Raw genomic sequence first — 16,995 nt, 5'->3', positions numbered from 1 at the left:
TCAGATCCAGCCGGGGCCACCCAACGAGGAGGGCATACCAATTGCGTTTCATCCGCGTGATGTCTACTGCGTTCTCTCTCTCTCTCTCTCTCTCTCTATAGCCGTCAATGCCAACATGAAAAGAAAGACTTTTGCAATTCTGGATAATTGCTCTTTGCGCATGACGTCAACATGCCAACAAGGTTACAAATGTTTTTTGCTCGCCCTCTTCTATATGTTACAAGTACAGCACCAGCGCAGCTTATCATTGCGAGGTACAAAAGAACTGCAGGTGAAAAGGATTTCTGCTGACGAGCATGTCACGGCTTCCCGCTGTTAAAAGCTGCACAGGTAAACAAGAAACGCGTTTTTACATTGAGCAGCGGATTTTGTCTAATTTCTCATTGAGCCCATCCTTGTATAACGCTGTTGATGCGTGAGTGTCCAGCTGAGCTGCGAATAACCCCCCCGTTTCACATTTTTCAAAACTTCTGTCTGCGTCTATGACTCACGTTTCTCATTTATTTGTCCGTCTCTTTGGGCCGTCACGGTGGTCGCATTTTGCGCAATGGCCATGCACAAATAAAATACCAGACACATCATTTCGTTTTAGAAATAAAATATCGTCGTTTGCTTACCCATGGTGAGTAGGAAAAAGAACTTGAGAATCACGTGAAAACGTTTGCTATTGTTGTTGGCAAAATCCGATTTTTTTTTTTTATTCCATGTTTCTCAGATGGTCATCGAGTCGAGCGTTTGAATCACTTGATGAACCAAACGGGCCACAACTCTTGTGCAACAAGCCGAAAATTTCAACAAAGGTAGCAGCAGTGTGAAGAAATTCAAATGAACGGAAACCGGTTAAAATTCTAAAAGCCCCACACACGTAAGGTAACACGTACAAGAAAAAGGGGATTGCCTTTTTCGTTTTGCGATGGAATGTCTGTGTGTGTGTGTGTGTGTGCACCTTTACAAAACACACACAAAAAAAAAAGACGGGAGACGGAGAGAAAGCCAACCGCACTGGCACACACTTGCAACACAACTGTGGAAGGCTCTCGGGCGAGGCGTCTCAAGAAGAGGAACGTCTAAGAAAAATAGGAGAAGAGGGGTGAATAAAAACAGGAGAAAGAAGGAGGAATGAAAAACATGGCTTCCAACCCGTCTCTTTCTCCGAGTACACGCAACAAGTCAGCTGTTTTTTTTTTCTTCCATGGATAGCGCAGTTGTGTCTTACATAGCAACATCTACTTGAATATAAAAAGAGAACCCCCTTTTCTACCCAATCATTGCGGTACCTGAGGGGCCACACCACCACCGCCTACGGTTTTCTTTCTATCCGTGATGGCTCTTTACTGGAAAAAAACCGAACAGGTACCCTCATCCCACCCCCACGTTTTGTAATGCATATCGCAATTTCTTATTCAAAAACAAATCTGTTTATTTATTTTTTTTTTTTAATCCCTTCGTTCATCGATTGAACGGCAGTTGAGAATCGTTTTCTTTTGGCGGCAATGGATGGCCAACGTAGCGAAGACGAGACGGAACAAATGGATAGTTAACAACTGCAGCTACAGAACAAAAAAAGTCCCGACTGCTTTGAGGCAAACGAGTTAGATAAAAAAAAAAGGAAAAAATGTCTACATTAATGAAATAAGAAAAAAAAAATAAAACAGGACAAACTGGGAAAGTGTCGATTTTGATCCATTAGACGAATGTAAGATAACGCGCATTTTTCCCTCCCTCTGCGGGTACATGCAAATCGACGATAAAAAAAGGGAGAGGTTCGTTTCAAACTGGACACGACAACTCCATCGTTATTTTTCGTTTGGATTTCATCTGCGGCAAGTAGCCAAAACAAAGTCCGTGCCCCTCTTCAAGGTTGACTCTTTTTTTTTTTTTTTTTTGGCTGCTGTAGACGATGACGTTTGTTAGTTCTTCCGGATGATGGAAGCCACGCAGCCTGAAATTGAGGAGGCCAAAAGCTCCGGATAACTCTGACGAATCAACTCAAAAGAAAACAAAAAGGAATGAATAAAGGAGGATGTAGGATAGGAAAAAAAAAACTGTCCGTCCGTGAGCCATAATGTACATCATTAATGATTCATTTAAGAAACAAGAGACGTGTGTACGTATAAGTGGCCGTGTCCTACGTTGAACCCGAGATGAAAAAGAAGCACACGCTTCCGGGTATATTTATGGATTGAAAAAAAAAAAAAAAAAAAAGGCCATCAACTTTTGCCCAGCGTGAAAGGAGAGATGGAATATGGAAACGGCCAAATTCCTCATCATCATATCTACATATGCTGCTTTAATATCAGCATAGCCATCAAAGCTGTGTGCGCAAAACGAAACAAAAATTACAGATTTTTACAGCACTGACGGATGCGAATCATGAAAAAAAAAATCAAGGCATTTCCTTTAGATTTTATTTCACAATGTTTTATTTATTATCACCGTCGTGCTTGGCTTTTCGGTAGCTGAAAAAAAAAAAAACGCAAGATGCAAATAACGAGCGGTAAAACATACCATGGGCGATCAGGACGGTTGCACGCAACCATTGAAAAAGACCAGTTCTGTTTTGTTTCTTTTCGCCGTTTGATCTTTGCTCTTTTCCACCAAACAATTGCAAGTGTGTGGTAGGAGAGAAAAGGCCTTCTTCTTTTATTTTCTATTTTTTTTTACTTGATTTCTTTAGCGGCACACACAGCTGGCTGGCAAACCGCTAAAGACGATAAGCGAGAAAAAAAAAAGCGTTTAGCATGTGCAATCAAACTGCCCAAGTTACGAGCGTCCCCCTGTGAATGAAGAGGCTAAATATAATATTCATAAGTTGAGTCAAAACGGGACAACTATTCAAAACTCTTTTTTGGGGGGAGAAGAACAGAAAGAATTCCATAAATTATTGATTCCTCCTCTTTCACCAAAGCTCCGGTAGTTACAGCCGCCATTTCGATGCAACGTTTGGATATAATTATGGATCTCTCTTCTTCATCTACAACCGATTTTTATTGGACGTTTTGTTTTTCGTTTCTTCTTGTTGTTGTTGTCTCTTCTTTTAGTTGGTCATGGCAGTTCCTTTGCCGGTCCACTGTTCCTGCAGCTGGACGTGACAGCCCAAGTCACGCAAAGCGGCTTTTATCTCGACGGTGGGTGCGCGCTGAGTGCGTTTCATCGCAGTTTGGAGCAATTCCTCAACGCCAGCCTCTAGGAAGACGGTCGTCAAGTCTTTCCGTCGCGACACGATGTTCCGGATGGCCATGCTCGCTTGTCTCTACTTATAGTTTTTCTTTTTATCGAGCCAATCGATAGTAAAAAAAAAAAAAAAAAAAGATGTTTCATAATTTTTTATTACCTCGACGCCCACTTTCAGTTTGTGAGTTTTCAGAATGTCCACCACCAGCTGTCCGACACCATTCGCAACAAAGGCGGCCGCGTTATCAGGTGTCCTAAGACATAACGCCGCTATAGCGGCACAGCCCATCTCTGCCAGGGCTGCAACACACTAATCAAAATGTCCATATACCATCATTAGCCAGCGAATATCAGTACAATCTGTTTACAATAGAGTCATAAATCTATCGGCTAAAAAAAAAGGGTTTCCCATATGCTAATTACTGTGTTTCACTCTACAAATCTAATTCAAGTGTGACCGAACGCAACCCACACTTATTCCCATGTAAAACTTCGTGACGTTGAACATGCCCAAATTAGGTAACAAAAAAGGCAGCAAAAGAATAACCTTGTGCCGACCCAACGCTGCGGCAATCAACGGGACGGCATTGCCCTTGCTGACCTCTCTTTTCACATCGTCGTTACCGGCTAGCGACTTGATCAGGAAGAAACTGCTCTCTACCAGCTCCTTATCGTCGTAGTATTTGGCTAGGACGTCCATCACAAACTGCAGGCCGCCTAATTCAACGATACGCTGGCAAAATTCGTTGCGAACCGCCAAACGCGATAAAGTCGGCAACAATTCGTTGATTACCGTCTTTTCCGTTTGGAACTCTGGAAATAGTTTGGAAGAAAAGAATAAATAACAACATAATATTAAATGGGACGTATATAAAATGGGCGATCAAAGACAATATTATTCTGACGCGATCCTCATATTATTTTTACCCGTTAGTAGCGAAGTGAGCAGCTCTAGTCCGTTTTCTTGTTCTGCTATCATGCACGCGTATTCATGCGCTCGTCCAAATTCGACACGGACGTCATCATCAGACACAACAGCACGAATCAGCTGGCAGCATTTAACGACCACCTGAGCATATAGATGGTTAAATTATTTCAACTGACGTACACGCATAAAATTCTTTGAGCAACTCGACAGTAAACTTGGACAATGAAACTTGTTTTTTTGTTTGTTTACATTTTACCTCGGCATGGTTGCGAGAAGGAGGGGATTCGAGAAGCTTACGAATTCGAGCTGCCAGTTTAAAGTTAGCCATAAACGATTCACGATTATTTTCGTGCATCCTACAACTGTGGCACAGCACATTCAGCACCAAAGTGACAGTGGTTAACGAAGAATCCTGTAATCGGGGGATGTAAAAGTGATGTTTATACACCAGCAGAGCCAAGAAGTCATTTATGACTTTATACCTCTTCCAGAAGGTTGCAGAGTAGCTCGATACCTTCATGAGTTACTAAATCTGGATATCCCTGTATGAGAGATGCCATGCTTTTCAGACATTGCTCTTTCAACGACAAATTATTCTGATAGCGCTTCAAACACTGAACAATTATGGGAAATGCCCCATTCTTTTCTGCCATGATGCGATGTGCTAAATCAATGTTGCACTGGGTTTCCAGTTCCTTGAGAAATGTCATCACCTCAGCATCATCGGGTGCCTGCCATTTAAAACAGAATTATTGCAGTGTTTCTTCTAAAGTAAATATGTGTTGCCTTACAGCATTCTCCAACAACTTGGATAAATTTTGTAGAGCAACAACTATCGTGTGATTTTGGTCTCCCTCGGTAGGTCCATCGGTGACAATATTAGTGAGATCCACACCCTGCAAATCATTGCATTCCAATTAAAATGAGAGGCACATAATGTTGTATGTGTAAAAAAATGAAACATACTTGTGCTATGAACTGTTTTATGGCATCTTTCCTTGCTTCTTCTAATTCTAAACCAAACTCTTCAACATTCTCTTTGACGACTGCATCAAAAGTTTCCTGAGTTATCACTTTAACCATGGCGAACGAGAATACAATAAAATGTTTTTGGAGAAAGAAGTAGTGTAACACTTGAAATTCCTAGTTATGTTTTGAGTATTTGTGCAGCTTAAAGTTGTTTCGCCATCCGCCTAATGTAATTTTACTGAGATTAGGTTTTCATAACAGAAGCTTCAGTGCCACCTAGGGTCGTCTTTTAAATTTAATTAAATACGTTTGACAATTTTTTTTCATACAGATTTGGCAGATTTGGCAACCACTGAATCCAAAAATTACGGGAATGGTACGAAAATTTTCGAAACAATTTTCTTTGTTTCGTCATTTGTTACGCAGTTGGCGCCTACGATCGTGTTGCTGCTTTCCTTCTCTGATCCGTGATGGTCCAACGTTTCCCGTATCACGGAATCGCGAGGTAAATGCATTTGAAATGTCTGCCATTCGCTTAGCACTAAAAAGCGAGTCGTTTCTTCAATTGATCGGCTTCGTCAGCCATAAAGCAAGATGGACCACGTGATCCAAAGCTGACCCTACCTCATTTCCGACATGAAAAACCACTCGACAAAAGTCGCCATTCTAAAACCATATGCAATTTACGTTTTCTTTATTCTCCTGATAATGGGTCATGATTTTATTTTCTTTGTGCAGACAATGAAGTTTATCAGGTTTTACTTAGTTTATGATAATGCTGGTTTTAGAATGTTTGCTAAACTCCTTTCTTTTCTATGCCATAACTTTCAGAAAATTCTAAATGCTAATGTAGAATTTGCTATTTGACATCTTTTCAGGATGGAACCAGTTGGAAAGTGCAAGGAACAAAAGGTAGCAACAGATTTAATCTGATTTCAACAAGTATGTATTCTTTCAGCATATTTCACAATTTCACCAGTCCACGAAGTATTTTGTAATCATTTGCTTTTGCACAGGTTCGATTAGAATCACCCTGGCTTTGCTGCAATGAGACTGACCGTAGCAACCCCATTAACCGAAGATTTCCTGTCATCAACCACTGCGAGGCATCGTGGAGCTTCAAAAGGTAAGACCAAACTTACTTAAAGTCTTATTTATCCTGCTCGCATGTGCAATTGCTGTTGAAGATTGTGCCATTTTGTATCGCCAATCGTGGTTGGCAATTAGGCCTCTTTTATTGAACGTAATCCGCAGTTTAGTCAACGGACGTTTGGCTATTTTGCGGAATCGGGTTTTCATTTTCTGCGGACATAAGAACTGAAAGTTTCTGAGATTTGGCATTCAGACAGTATGGCAGGCGAACATAATCGAATTCGCTGCAGTCTGTTTAAAGTCGAGATTGGGAGGTAAGGCTCGTGCTTTCCAAGATCAAGGAAGATGCAGGGGGGATTTTCAAATAATAATATGGTTTTCTTTGCGCGTCAATCCTGTCATTCAAATTTTGGCTGACATGAAAGCCAAAAATCACATTACCCACATGTGATGAGGCCTTTAGGCTTGGGTAAAAAAAAAAAATTCTGCACAATATCTTTTTGAACAACGTTGCCTCCCCCCATTGTGCGATGGCTGGTGGTTCTCCCCATTTTTGCTTTTATTCTTATTTTGAAGCCTGGCTCATGTGGCTCCCCATCAAAGTCGTTGACGTGTATAATGTCGATGCAAATTTTTTGTTTAAATGTGGCTATTCAGCAGTATGCCATTGGACTTTTTTTTTTTTTTTTTTTCATTTCAGGCATGTTGTCATTTCCACCTGCCAAACGAACGGCTGACCAAAAGTTTTTTTTTCTTTTTTGAATCTGGCGCCAGTCCAAACTTGCATTGGGCAATAAGCTCTATTGATTTTTTTTTTCTAGTCTCGTCAGGAATATTATCCTTACATTTCTTATGCGCAATCGTTTCAACTAGTATATTGCCGCCAATATAAAACAACCCCCCAAAAAATAAAAGTTAATTTGAAAAACCAGCATCGGCTCGTCTCCTATTCCAATAGTTTTCGACTCGTAGGCCGTAAATTCATCACTGAATTGTGTGCTCTTCTTTCTTAACTCCCCCCCTCCCCATTTCGAACGGACTAAAAAAAAGTCAACCCGCCTTTTAAAACTTGCCGTGTCTCGTCTTCACAGCAGCTCTCCTTTTCCTAGCTCGTTTTTAGCTTTTGAACGATTTCAATGGGGGGTCTTGGCGAAACGCGGCACAGTCTTTGTGTCAAAAAAAAAAAAAAGGTCCATCAAAGACTGGACTGCAAGTTTCTTATTCCTTGACGAAGAAAATGGAAACGAGCCGACCGACGGACTTGTATCGCGTGTCGAGATGTTTTTCCGTTTCAAATTCTCTTTCGCTCCATCATCACCTGACTGGCTGACCCCCAGTGCAAACCTATCAATGTGTAGACGAGCAAACGTTTTCTTGTTTCCTCTAGTTGGTTTTTTTTTTTTTTTTGCAGGCACACTTTCCGCCCAAACTAGAAGAAAAAAAAAGAAAAAAGAAATGAGTTTAAATATATTAGGAAAAATTCAGCGGCGGTCTCTTGTTGGCTTGATGGCTTTTTAACTCCACCCCCCTATTCAATCACTTCGTTGTCTTCACCCAAACTGTTGATATGTATACCTTTCTTTACTTGCAATCGACTCTAAAACTTTGCCTAGTGAACCCTATAATTATCTATGGCTCATTTCGTATTCATGAGGCCTCATTTGGCGACTCCTTATGACTCCGGCAGCCTCTACTTGTAACCATTTTTGAATTCTAAATGACGTTGCCTATTGCACTCTGACTAAAGAGAAAGCTGTTCTTTTTTTTTTTTTTTTTTTTTTTTTTTTCGTTTTGTATTTTTACAAAGAACAAAAGAACTGTACACGAAATTTTCATTTATGGACATACAACAAAGAAAAATTGCAAATTTGTGGGGAAACGATAAAAATGATGCGATCAGGATTAAGAGTGATTCGGCATCTCCCATTTAGGGCTGGCGAGGTCATCACTCTCGACGTCTTCGATGTCGATATCGTCGTGTTCGTTTTCCAATTCAGTCGACTTGGACAGCGAAACTCCCGCGTTGTTTCTTTTGCTCGTTCGTTTAAGTTCGTGCGTCTTGGAGTGTTTGGACAGGTGATCGGAGCGCATGAAACGCTTGTTGCAAACTGGGCAGGCGAAGCGCTTCTCGCCGGTGTGAGTGCGCAAGTGACGCTGGAGCTCGTCGGAGCGGGTGAAGCTCTTGCCGCAGAAAAGCCATTGGCAGCTGAATGGCCGCTCTCCGGCGTGCCAGCGCAGGTGCGCTTTAAGATGCGACGTCTTTCCGTAGACTTTGCCGCAGCCGGGAACGTGACACAGATGCTGTTTTTTCTTATGTTGGCTGTTGTTGTGGCCAGTGATGGTCGCTCCTGTTCCAGGGTCCTGAAAATTTTGAAATTCCTTGTCAGTTCTTTTGTTTTTCCGCGCTAAAAGTTTTAGAATGATTGAATTTTACCTGGCAATTTGGGCAGCGGCATCTTCGGCATCGACGAGAAGCCAACGTGGCGTGAGTTTTGAGAAGGGCAGCAGCGACCCGTTGCTGGAATTCGCTCGGGTTTTGAGGCGTGGACGCGCAAGATGTTCGGCTCGTGTCCAGCACGGACGACGGTGTAGTGACTGGCGATTGGTGTAGGCTGTTGGTCTGATGAGCGGCCAACATTTGATGGTGGTGGTGATGATGGAAGGCGTAATCCGTGCACTGGCCAGCCGAACTGGATGCGGTCGCACTGTTAGACCACCAAGATCCAAGGGCCGATTCCGGCTGTTGTTGTTGGTCGTGGTGGATGTGGTGCAAATTGGGATGAAGGTTCTGATGGTGCACTGTGTGATCTTGAGGTGGGGTCATGGACTTGTCGACGGGAGATTGCGAGTAGTTGCCCATCATCAAGTTGTTGTTGTTGTTGCTGCTGCTGGTGGACGCTGCTAAAGGGGGCCCGTGCAACATGTAGTAGGAACTGGGCGACGAAACTACGGGCATAACTGAAGTTTCACGATCAGCGGGTGGCGTTAGCGGGAGGTCACGAACGGCCGGCACAGTGCTGTTGTTGGCATCACTGCTGTTTGGAAACTGTTGATGTGTCGGTAGGGAGACGTTGACCGGCATCGAAACGGGCACCGTTGGCCATGGGTTTGTCGGTTTGTGATGATGCACCATGTTCGATTCATTGATGGAATAGTTTGGCACGACGGACGCGTGGTGATGGCCGTTTTGGTGGTAAGTGGTGGCAGCGTGGTGATGATGTTGCATCGGATAAGATTGAACTTGATGGTGAGCATTGAGGCCGAATCCGAACCGATTGCACGGGTGATGCTGCATCATTGGTATTGGAGCCGATGTCTTAAAAACAAAACAAAAAACGAAACAGTTAGTCTTTTGTTCTTTTCTTTTCTTAATGGGATTTGTTTAAACTTACCGGGTACTGGTGATGATGGTGGGCAAAGCCGATGGTGTTTGGTAGGATGGAAGTCATGGTCAATGTTCCTTTTTTTGCGGGGGGGGGGAAACAAACTTTTGAAAAAATGGAGGGAAACTATCTTGTTCTTTTTTAATTTGAAGTGAGCACTTGGAAGGTCGAAGAGCAACTGATCTTTTCGAGAGGTTGACACTGACTTGATGTACTCTGGAACCAGAGCAAAAAATAAAGTAAACTAGAGAGAAAAAAAAAAAAAAAAAACGCTGTTCGATGACACGCCTTCCAACCATTTTGAATGGTCTCTCGATAGGTAGAGAGGAGGTGTATAGCAGCAGCCCATGTAGTTGGGTCGGCCTGAAAGAGGATGGCTGCTGGAAGGAGGGAAAACGTTTAGGCTCCTATTTTTTTTTTTTTTTTTTTTTCCCTATCGCCCTATATCATTCCTCCACAAGAGTCAAAGATATGGACCCCCACTTTTTATTTTTTTTCTTCACCTTTTGTCAATAAGCCTCGCCTCTAGATCAGCTCTCGGGTCGAGATCCCTCCTCCTCCTCTTTGATGTATATTCCCACTCGGACGTTTGATGACTTTTGGTCCGGCTCATTTCCATCTTTTCAATTACATTGAGATCATCGGCCTTTTCACAGTCGATGCCACATTGTTGTTCCAATCTATAAAATGTGGCATTTTCTAAATATTACGCAAAAAAGCTAAAAATAATTTGATTGACATTTTCTTTTCGAATCAAAATTTCTAAAAATTTGGTTGGATTTCTGGTGAAGAAGAAGAGTCTCTCTCGAGAGAGAGAGGGACATGACGGGGTTTCTCCTTTTTTCCCTCGCCGTGTCATCTGGATGTACAGAGTTAAAAATTTACGCGTTGGATCCGTGTGTCTTTTTTTGCTGATGGGCAACCCACAGTCCAGGGGAATGGTTGACACAAAAGAGAATATGTTGGAAAAAGAAACAAGCGCGACTGACAGTTCAGGAATGTTGGGCAATGGTCAAACACCCCCCTCATAGAACGAGGGTAAACTGTGTACCTGTTGGATCTATGTAGGGAGAGAGAGAGAGTCTGTCCGGATTAATCTCATCGAGTGAAAGAAAATTTACTAAACAAAAGGGTCTCCCCCCGTTGGTTTCATCGGGTCCTGTAGATGTTCACTTTGTTCCGTCGAAGAATTGTATCAGAGACCGACATTTGATCCTCGTATAGATTGATAAGCTGCTGCTGCTGCTCGTCTCTGTAGAAAACTTGTACTCGTATCAAAAAAAAAAAAAAGACAACATAAATCCTATGCGTTTTGCAAAGGAGGCGGCTTGTTTTGGCGGATTAACCGTTGGATGGTCATTTTTCTTGGGGTCATTCGTCTTCCTCTTTTTCTTTTGTTTTCAAATGAAAACAAAAGCCATCTAAAATAGGAAACGGAAAAAAAAAAAACCACAAGAACCTCATTTTCTTCTCTAGAAAAGAGATTATGTCGGCGTTTCTTATTGATGGATCTGTTCAAGTCTCATTACGTTCTTTCATTTTGAATTGAATCCTCTTTACAGCGTGCGTACGAAAACACCTTCTGGGAATCGATCAATCGTGAAGAACAAATCAAACGCTCGTTAACGCCGTTTTTATTTAAACACGCTGCGCTAGACTCACGATTCGACGAATCGATAAATGTCGTCCTTATTCAATAGCGTCAAGTCCGTTTTTTTTCTTTTCAAATGTTTCTTCGTAGAAACAGGAACGATGTACAATGTCCACGTCGTCTCTTTATTTCTTGTGTGTATAAAGCTTTTTTTTTATTTTTTTTTTTCTTTCTATTCTTGTAGAATGAATTTCTTTTTCTTTAGTTTCTTTTTAAACAAAAAGAAAGAGAATTCCCTCGCCGACAGACGTGCGTATTATTGGCAGATGGATGGGAGAAGGTGGTAGTAGTGATGGCGGTCGAGATGGTGAAGGAAAGGCCCCCAGAAGAGAGCAGGCACATGGCCCCCCCCGTCGTGTCGGCTCTCTCTGAGGTGCTAGGGGTCACGTTGATTCCAAATGTCCCATCGACATGTTGCAATCGCCCCTATGCACTGCCTATGTACACACATTGAATGAGGCAGACAAGGGGGATTCGTGTGCTCAACATACGAAAGAAACAAGCTCTTCTGACTGTGAAACGCAGTTTTTTTTTTTAAAGCACAAGAAAAAGTTTAAACATTTTCTTTTATTTAAGGATTAATTTTTCTTTCATTGTGAGGGGGAAATGTCGAAATTCAGGTTAAACAGTCGTATCTTGTCACCGCCGACGCCTAAGATGCGTTCCTTCTTAGCTCAGTTTACCTTGTAAATGGCACTTTGCCCCATAGATTTTTATCAGTTTTGAAAATCGCCAAAGTCGATGTTGCAGATGAAATGGGATAGCGTCAAAAGACGTTGCCACTGTGCCTTAAAAAAAAAGGGAGGCCGCACATGTGAAGCGTATATCCTGTTTTGTACTCGAAATCGATGCTTTCATGGCTCGTTTTCTTTCACTTGCTCATTGTGCCATTCATGCCGGGCCTCGTTTACAACAAGAAGAAACGGACGTTTTCGGATGCGAACGTCTATAGGCGCAGTCGTGTAGGAAATCGGAAGTCATCCAAGTTCCTACATAACCATCGATTGAATGCTGTCGCTTTTCATGCTTCTTTTTTTTACCCTCTTTGCTTCTTCCCATGCCGACGTTTTTGATGGATTCCCTTTTTTTTTTCTTGAATGCGGCAAACGAAGGCATTTGATGGCCATCAATCGCTCTTATTGTACACATGTTTTTTTTTTTTTTTTTTTCTTATTCAACTTTTACTTCACAACGTGGGGCTGGCTATTGAATCGATTTTTGATTGATGGTAATCCTCATTTGAAAGTTGATTAGTCCGTTTGCTATCTCTGCGCATGAATGTTCAAATGACTCCATCAGCCTCTTCAGCATTGACGTACGAGAACAAACTTTGCATGTTGTATAATGAAGAATAAAAATGGGAGGGAAATATATTTTTTTTTTTTAAACTTCCCTCCTTCGTTTGTTACATTGCGCTTGTTTTTTGTTTTTTTTTAATGTCTACACAGTTCCCTTAGCACAGGTAGTAAGGTATTACGCGTAGTGGACAAGCAGGTCACATTCGGTTCTTTATGAGAGTACCTATACCAACTCAGTCCCGGCAGGGGTTAAAACAAAGCGAACCAAAAAAACGCCGAACAAGATTCTCCTCCTTTTACTTGTGCTCTGCCCAATCTTATAAGGTGGAGGAAGGACAGTTTTTTTTTTTTTTTCTTGTTAGTTCTTACACTCCTTCTTTTGCTCACATCTCCTCCTACTTGTGTTTCAAACAATCTGGGAATGAAAGGAGCGTGTTTACCTTCCGTCCTTTTTTTTTTCTTTGTCCCTTGTTTTTTTTTTTTTGAACCGTTTGTGCCGTGTGTGTGACCCAACTGAGGATCGGTAATTGTGCTAAATGCATTAGATACGCTATAACCGTTTTTTTTTTTTTTTTATAATGCTGGCACTGCGTTTATACCTGGCTATGCACCCCGTTTATTTGTTCGCATATACGAGTGACCTGTAGCATGGGCAGCAGGGCCCTTGTTTTTATAGAGTTCAAAATAAGGTGCATGCCTATTTTGAGCATTTGATAGTATACTGAAGGTCGTCCATGTTGGTATCGTTCTTCAAGTACGCACGCTTATCTAGCTGGTGCATGCTGACATGTTGAAATTCTTCATACGCTTGGCAGCCATGTTTGAATTGCCCTTTCTTTTTACCTTATGGTTTTCCCCATTCGTTCAGTTGTAAAACTGTCGTGTAAACGAATAACGAGCGACACCTTTTGTTCAACAAAGATTTGCCAGATGCTGTGACCGAGTCATATTCACCAACTTTAGGAACAAAACAAAACGAATAGAAGCGCTAAAAAAAGGTCGGTTTTTTCTTCGCATGATTCCCATCGTTTCGTCTCTTGTCGTTCACGTTGGCTTTTAAAGATGGCCATTACACTTTACCTTTTGTTTGCCTTGACGTTTGCAAGTTGAATCTTTCGTGGCCATTGAAATTTTGAAAATGGTGTTTGACCGTGGTCATTTCTATTTTTTTTTTTTTTTTTTTGCCATGAATCTTGGTCACATTTTCGATATTTTTGATTAGTACAAATGAAATGTAGAATCAGCTGGTGAACTATGCAATTCGTGTATTCGGGTACAGTATATCTATGCATATCTATAGCGCGCATATATATATATATATATACTGACTCTCTCGCTATATATAAGCCGATAATAAGACAGTAATGTGTCATGGGCTCGGGGGATTTCCCTGTGATTTACGACTCATCTGTCTTTGTCACCCACTGGTGGAAACAAGCCGGGGTCAAACGGTTGATCAACTTGCTTCTTTTTTTCCAGGTCATTTTTTCTTCTTCTTCCTTTTGTTGTAAAAACAAAAAAGGGGAAATCCTTTAATTTTCTTTTTGAATCGTAAAAAAAAAAGGGGGGATAAAGAAACTAGAGCTAGAACAATGGGGGAGGAGTAGGTCAGGTTAGGGTCCTTTCGTCGTTTCCCACTTGAGAATGCCCCTCCACCCACACTACCACCGTCACCTATACTAGTAGAGTGTCACTCGTACTAGAACAACTAGACCAAAAGTCAGAACTGACCAATTTTTGAAAGGACGCAATTTTTTTTTTAAATTTTTCTAAAGCATTTTTCTATTTAAACATTGCGCTTTATGTTTGTGGTTTATTGTGTCCATTTCTATCCGGCCGTTCTGAAAATGTGCTCGTCCGTCAGCCTTTCACGCAGCGCTTCTTTCAAAAATCGGTTTGTACAGCAGGAAAACTCCTTTTTTTAAATGTCCAATAAAAATAGACTAAAGAAAAACGTTGGCCGGAAGCAAAACGGAAGCTCGAATAGCTATTTAACCAGACCCAACGCTAACTATGTCTATAAATTTGGTAGCCCCGTATCTCTTGTGTCTATCGTCCCATGCACACATAGGCCTTTTTAAAAGTTCAGCCCCATACGGACTACCTCTCTTAAATTTTTTTTTTTTTTTTTTTTTTTTTTTTTTTTTTTTTTTTTTAAGACGTGTACGGTGGGTTTTGGTTACGCTAGTTGAACATCTACGAACGATGGCCTACAAGCGAAAAAAAAAGAGAACCTTTTATTTATTGCAGGGTTTTTTTTTTTTAAGGGACCAAACTGGAACAGGCTGTATGACTGTGCTTGTATCCCTTGTTACTTATGGAAGGGCCTATCAAATGCCTTGGGTAGTGTTTGTCCTTTTCGACATGTTACCCGTCGATTAAATGGTTTTACAGTCTTTAAGAAAATATAGACACTTGAACGTACGAAATAGTAGGGTCAGAGTCGTATAAAAAGAGTGTTGGATGGTCGTTTTGTTCCCCCCCCCCCCTCATTTCCGATCCTATCTTGTATTTGGTTGTTGCATAGCACCTCCAATAAAATTGCAATTCCACCACTCGTATAATGAAATCTTGACTAGAATTGAACCCGAAATTCAATTTTGAATGAATAAACTACACACACACACACACAGTGGCTGGTGTAGCTTTACTACCCCACATGCACTGGGCCGTGATCGAATGAACCCGAATGTACCACCGGCGGTGTTGGTGTGTACATGTGTGTAGCAGAATGTCGTATAGCGCTCGCTGTGTGGCGGTATTGAAAGCAGATCAGCTCTCGGCACGATCGTCTTAAATTTCTACAATTCGACATTGACGGATGAGTTTGAGCGAATCGGCCTTTTTTTTTTTTTTTTTCCATTGTTTAGTCATTAAAAAGGGTCATTCGCCCGTCGAACCGTCCATTGTTGGCCGAGACGCAATACTACCACATGTCTTCGATGGCATATCGATTCCTCGCACGCCACACGCACATTGTCATCTGATAAGGATAGGATCGAGTTTCATGCCAAACGTTCAAAACTAGGGAACTGTTCGAATTTCCCCCTTCCATTTTGTGTGTGTCCCCCCTTTTGCAATTGCAGCATTTAGTAGTACGAGCTACAAAAAAAAAATCTATGTTGCTTTGTACATACACCCCTTTTTTTTTTTTTCTCTTTATGTTCTTACTTCAGGTGCCTTAAAAAACCAAATTTGCTAAAAAGAAAAAAAAAAAACAAAAAAAAAGGGAAAAGGCACTGCGATGGAACTTCCGGAGGCTGGCGAAAAGAGAATTGCCCCACCACGTTTCTCCATCACAAGAGTGTAGTAAAAAAAAAAAAAAAAGAATAGAATAGAAAACACGAAAGGGGGGAAGCGCAGTTTGTTAATGAGTCCTCGTCAAGCCCAAGCATTTACAGAGGGGGGGGGAGAGAGGCCATTGATTAGTACCATACTCGTTAATCATTCATAGTGAAAAAAAAAGGTCAACTACATCTCTGCTGTTTTGTGGTGGGAAATTTTCTAGATGCATTTCCCAATTCAAATGAATGAAAACTCGGTTGCATAAAAAAAAAAAAAAAAAAACGTGATGCGTAGGTACGAAAAAAAAAAAAGGTATTGCGTACGTCATTGAGCAATTTCATTTTTGTTCGTTTTTTTTTTTTTTTTTTCTTGTAATTCTTTTTGATACCCATTGATCAGGGAGGTTTAAGAGGATAGAGAGAGCTTTTCATGTTATACTTGGCTGGACGCCGTTACACGAGACTTGCCATGGCCGATACGTCTATGTCATGGTCGTCGGCCCGTCCGGGGTTTGTTTCCCTTTTGTGTGTGATGTCTGTGTGTATTTTTGGAATTGATGAGAATAGAGAAAAAGGGGGGAGAATAGAATATAAATGAAAAGATACTTTCTATATCATCGCCTTCTTTCACTAGCCGTATTTTTTTTTTTTCTTTCTTATATATTCGAATCAATGTAATAAATTCTTGCATTCCTCCGAAGCGGCAAACCGTGGCGACGTCGACGCCTTTCCGTCCGTTTGATGGTGATGACGGATCGGCCCGGGAGTTGGGGGGGGGGGGAGGCGGTTCTCGCTTCTCATCCTTCATTCGCCTTGTAATAGTCAATGTTGTTCAACGCGCTTCTGTTGTCGTCTGTAAATGCGATGACGCACACGGACGCAATCTATGAATAAGTAACCTGCCATTTTCACTCCATCAGGCATGGAACACATCGCCGCGGGTGAAATATGTGCCACATCATCTTGTGTTCATGTTCAGATGCAGAGCGGAAGGTGTTTGATTTGTTGATTGTTTACTTGTATCTATAACGGCAATCGATCAGGTGTACATTGTGCGAGTGAAACGTTTCATTCAATAAGAAAAAAAGAGGAACATGATGATCACTACAATTTTATTTTTTAAGTTGAAAATTGTTGTTTTTTTTGTTTATTAGAAGAGGGAGAAAGTCAGGTGATGTAAAAAAAAAAAAAAATGTGCGCTAAATCGTCGTGAGAA

General features: G+C 41.4%; 3 protein-coding genes and 1 pseudogene across 3 annotated transcripts in view; 2 read left to right on the top strand and 2 right to left on the bottom strand.

Annotated features, from left to right (window-relative positions):
* Positions 1 to 16,995, top strand: part of LOC130692172 (DNA helicase MCM9-like) — a 94,319-nt pseudogene that overhangs the window by 54,419 nt on the left and 22,905 nt on the right.
* Positions 3,036 to 5,301, bottom strand: LOC130691964 (armadillo repeat-containing protein 6-like). The gene is made up of 8 exons (XM_057515013.2): positions 5,069 to 5,301; positions 4,894 to 4,998; positions 4,585 to 4,833; positions 4,359 to 4,514; positions 4,102 to 4,243; positions 3,722 to 3,987; positions 3,335 to 3,484; positions 3,036 to 3,253 (listed from the first exon to the last, which is right to left on the bottom strand). The coding sequence occupies exons 1-8, from the start codon at positions 5,183 to 5,185 to the stop codon at positions 3,038 to 3,040; spliced, it is 1,401 nt and encodes a 466-aa protein (XP_057370996.1). The 5' UTR covers positions 5,186 to 5,301; the 3' UTR covers positions 3,036 to 3,037.
* Positions 5,491 to 16,995, top strand: part of LOC130691957 (uncharacterized) — a 45,902-nt gene continuing 34,397 nt past the window's right edge. The window contains exons 1-3 of the mRNA XM_057515002.2: positions 5,491 to 5,576; positions 5,950 to 6,013; positions 6,088 to 6,197. The gene's annotated coding sequence lies outside the window, so the exon portion shown is untranslated. The remainder of the gene's footprint in view (positions 5,577 to 5,949; positions 6,014 to 6,087; positions 6,198 to 16,995) is intronic.
* Positions 7,992 to 9,474, bottom strand: LOC130691965 (transcription factor Sp5-like). The gene is made up of 2 exons (XM_057515014.1): positions 8,598 to 9,474; positions 7,992 to 8,524 (listed from the first exon to the last, which is right to left on the bottom strand). The coding sequence occupies exons 1-2, from the start codon at positions 9,459 to 9,461 to the stop codon at positions 8,066 to 8,068; spliced, it is 1,323 nt and encodes a 440-aa protein (XP_057370997.1). The 5' UTR covers positions 9,462 to 9,474; the 3' UTR covers positions 7,992 to 8,065.

The sequence above is a fragment of the Daphnia carinata genome, chromosome 1 (assembly GCF_022539665.2).
Source record: "Daphnia carinata strain CSIRO-1 chromosome 1, CSIRO_AGI_Dcar_HiC_V3, whole genome shotgun sequence".
NCBI classification, from domain to species: domain Eukaryota; kingdom Metazoa; phylum Arthropoda; class Branchiopoda; order Diplostraca; family Daphniidae; genus Daphnia; species Daphnia carinata.
This window is presented reverse-complemented; position numbering and strand designations above follow the sequence as displayed.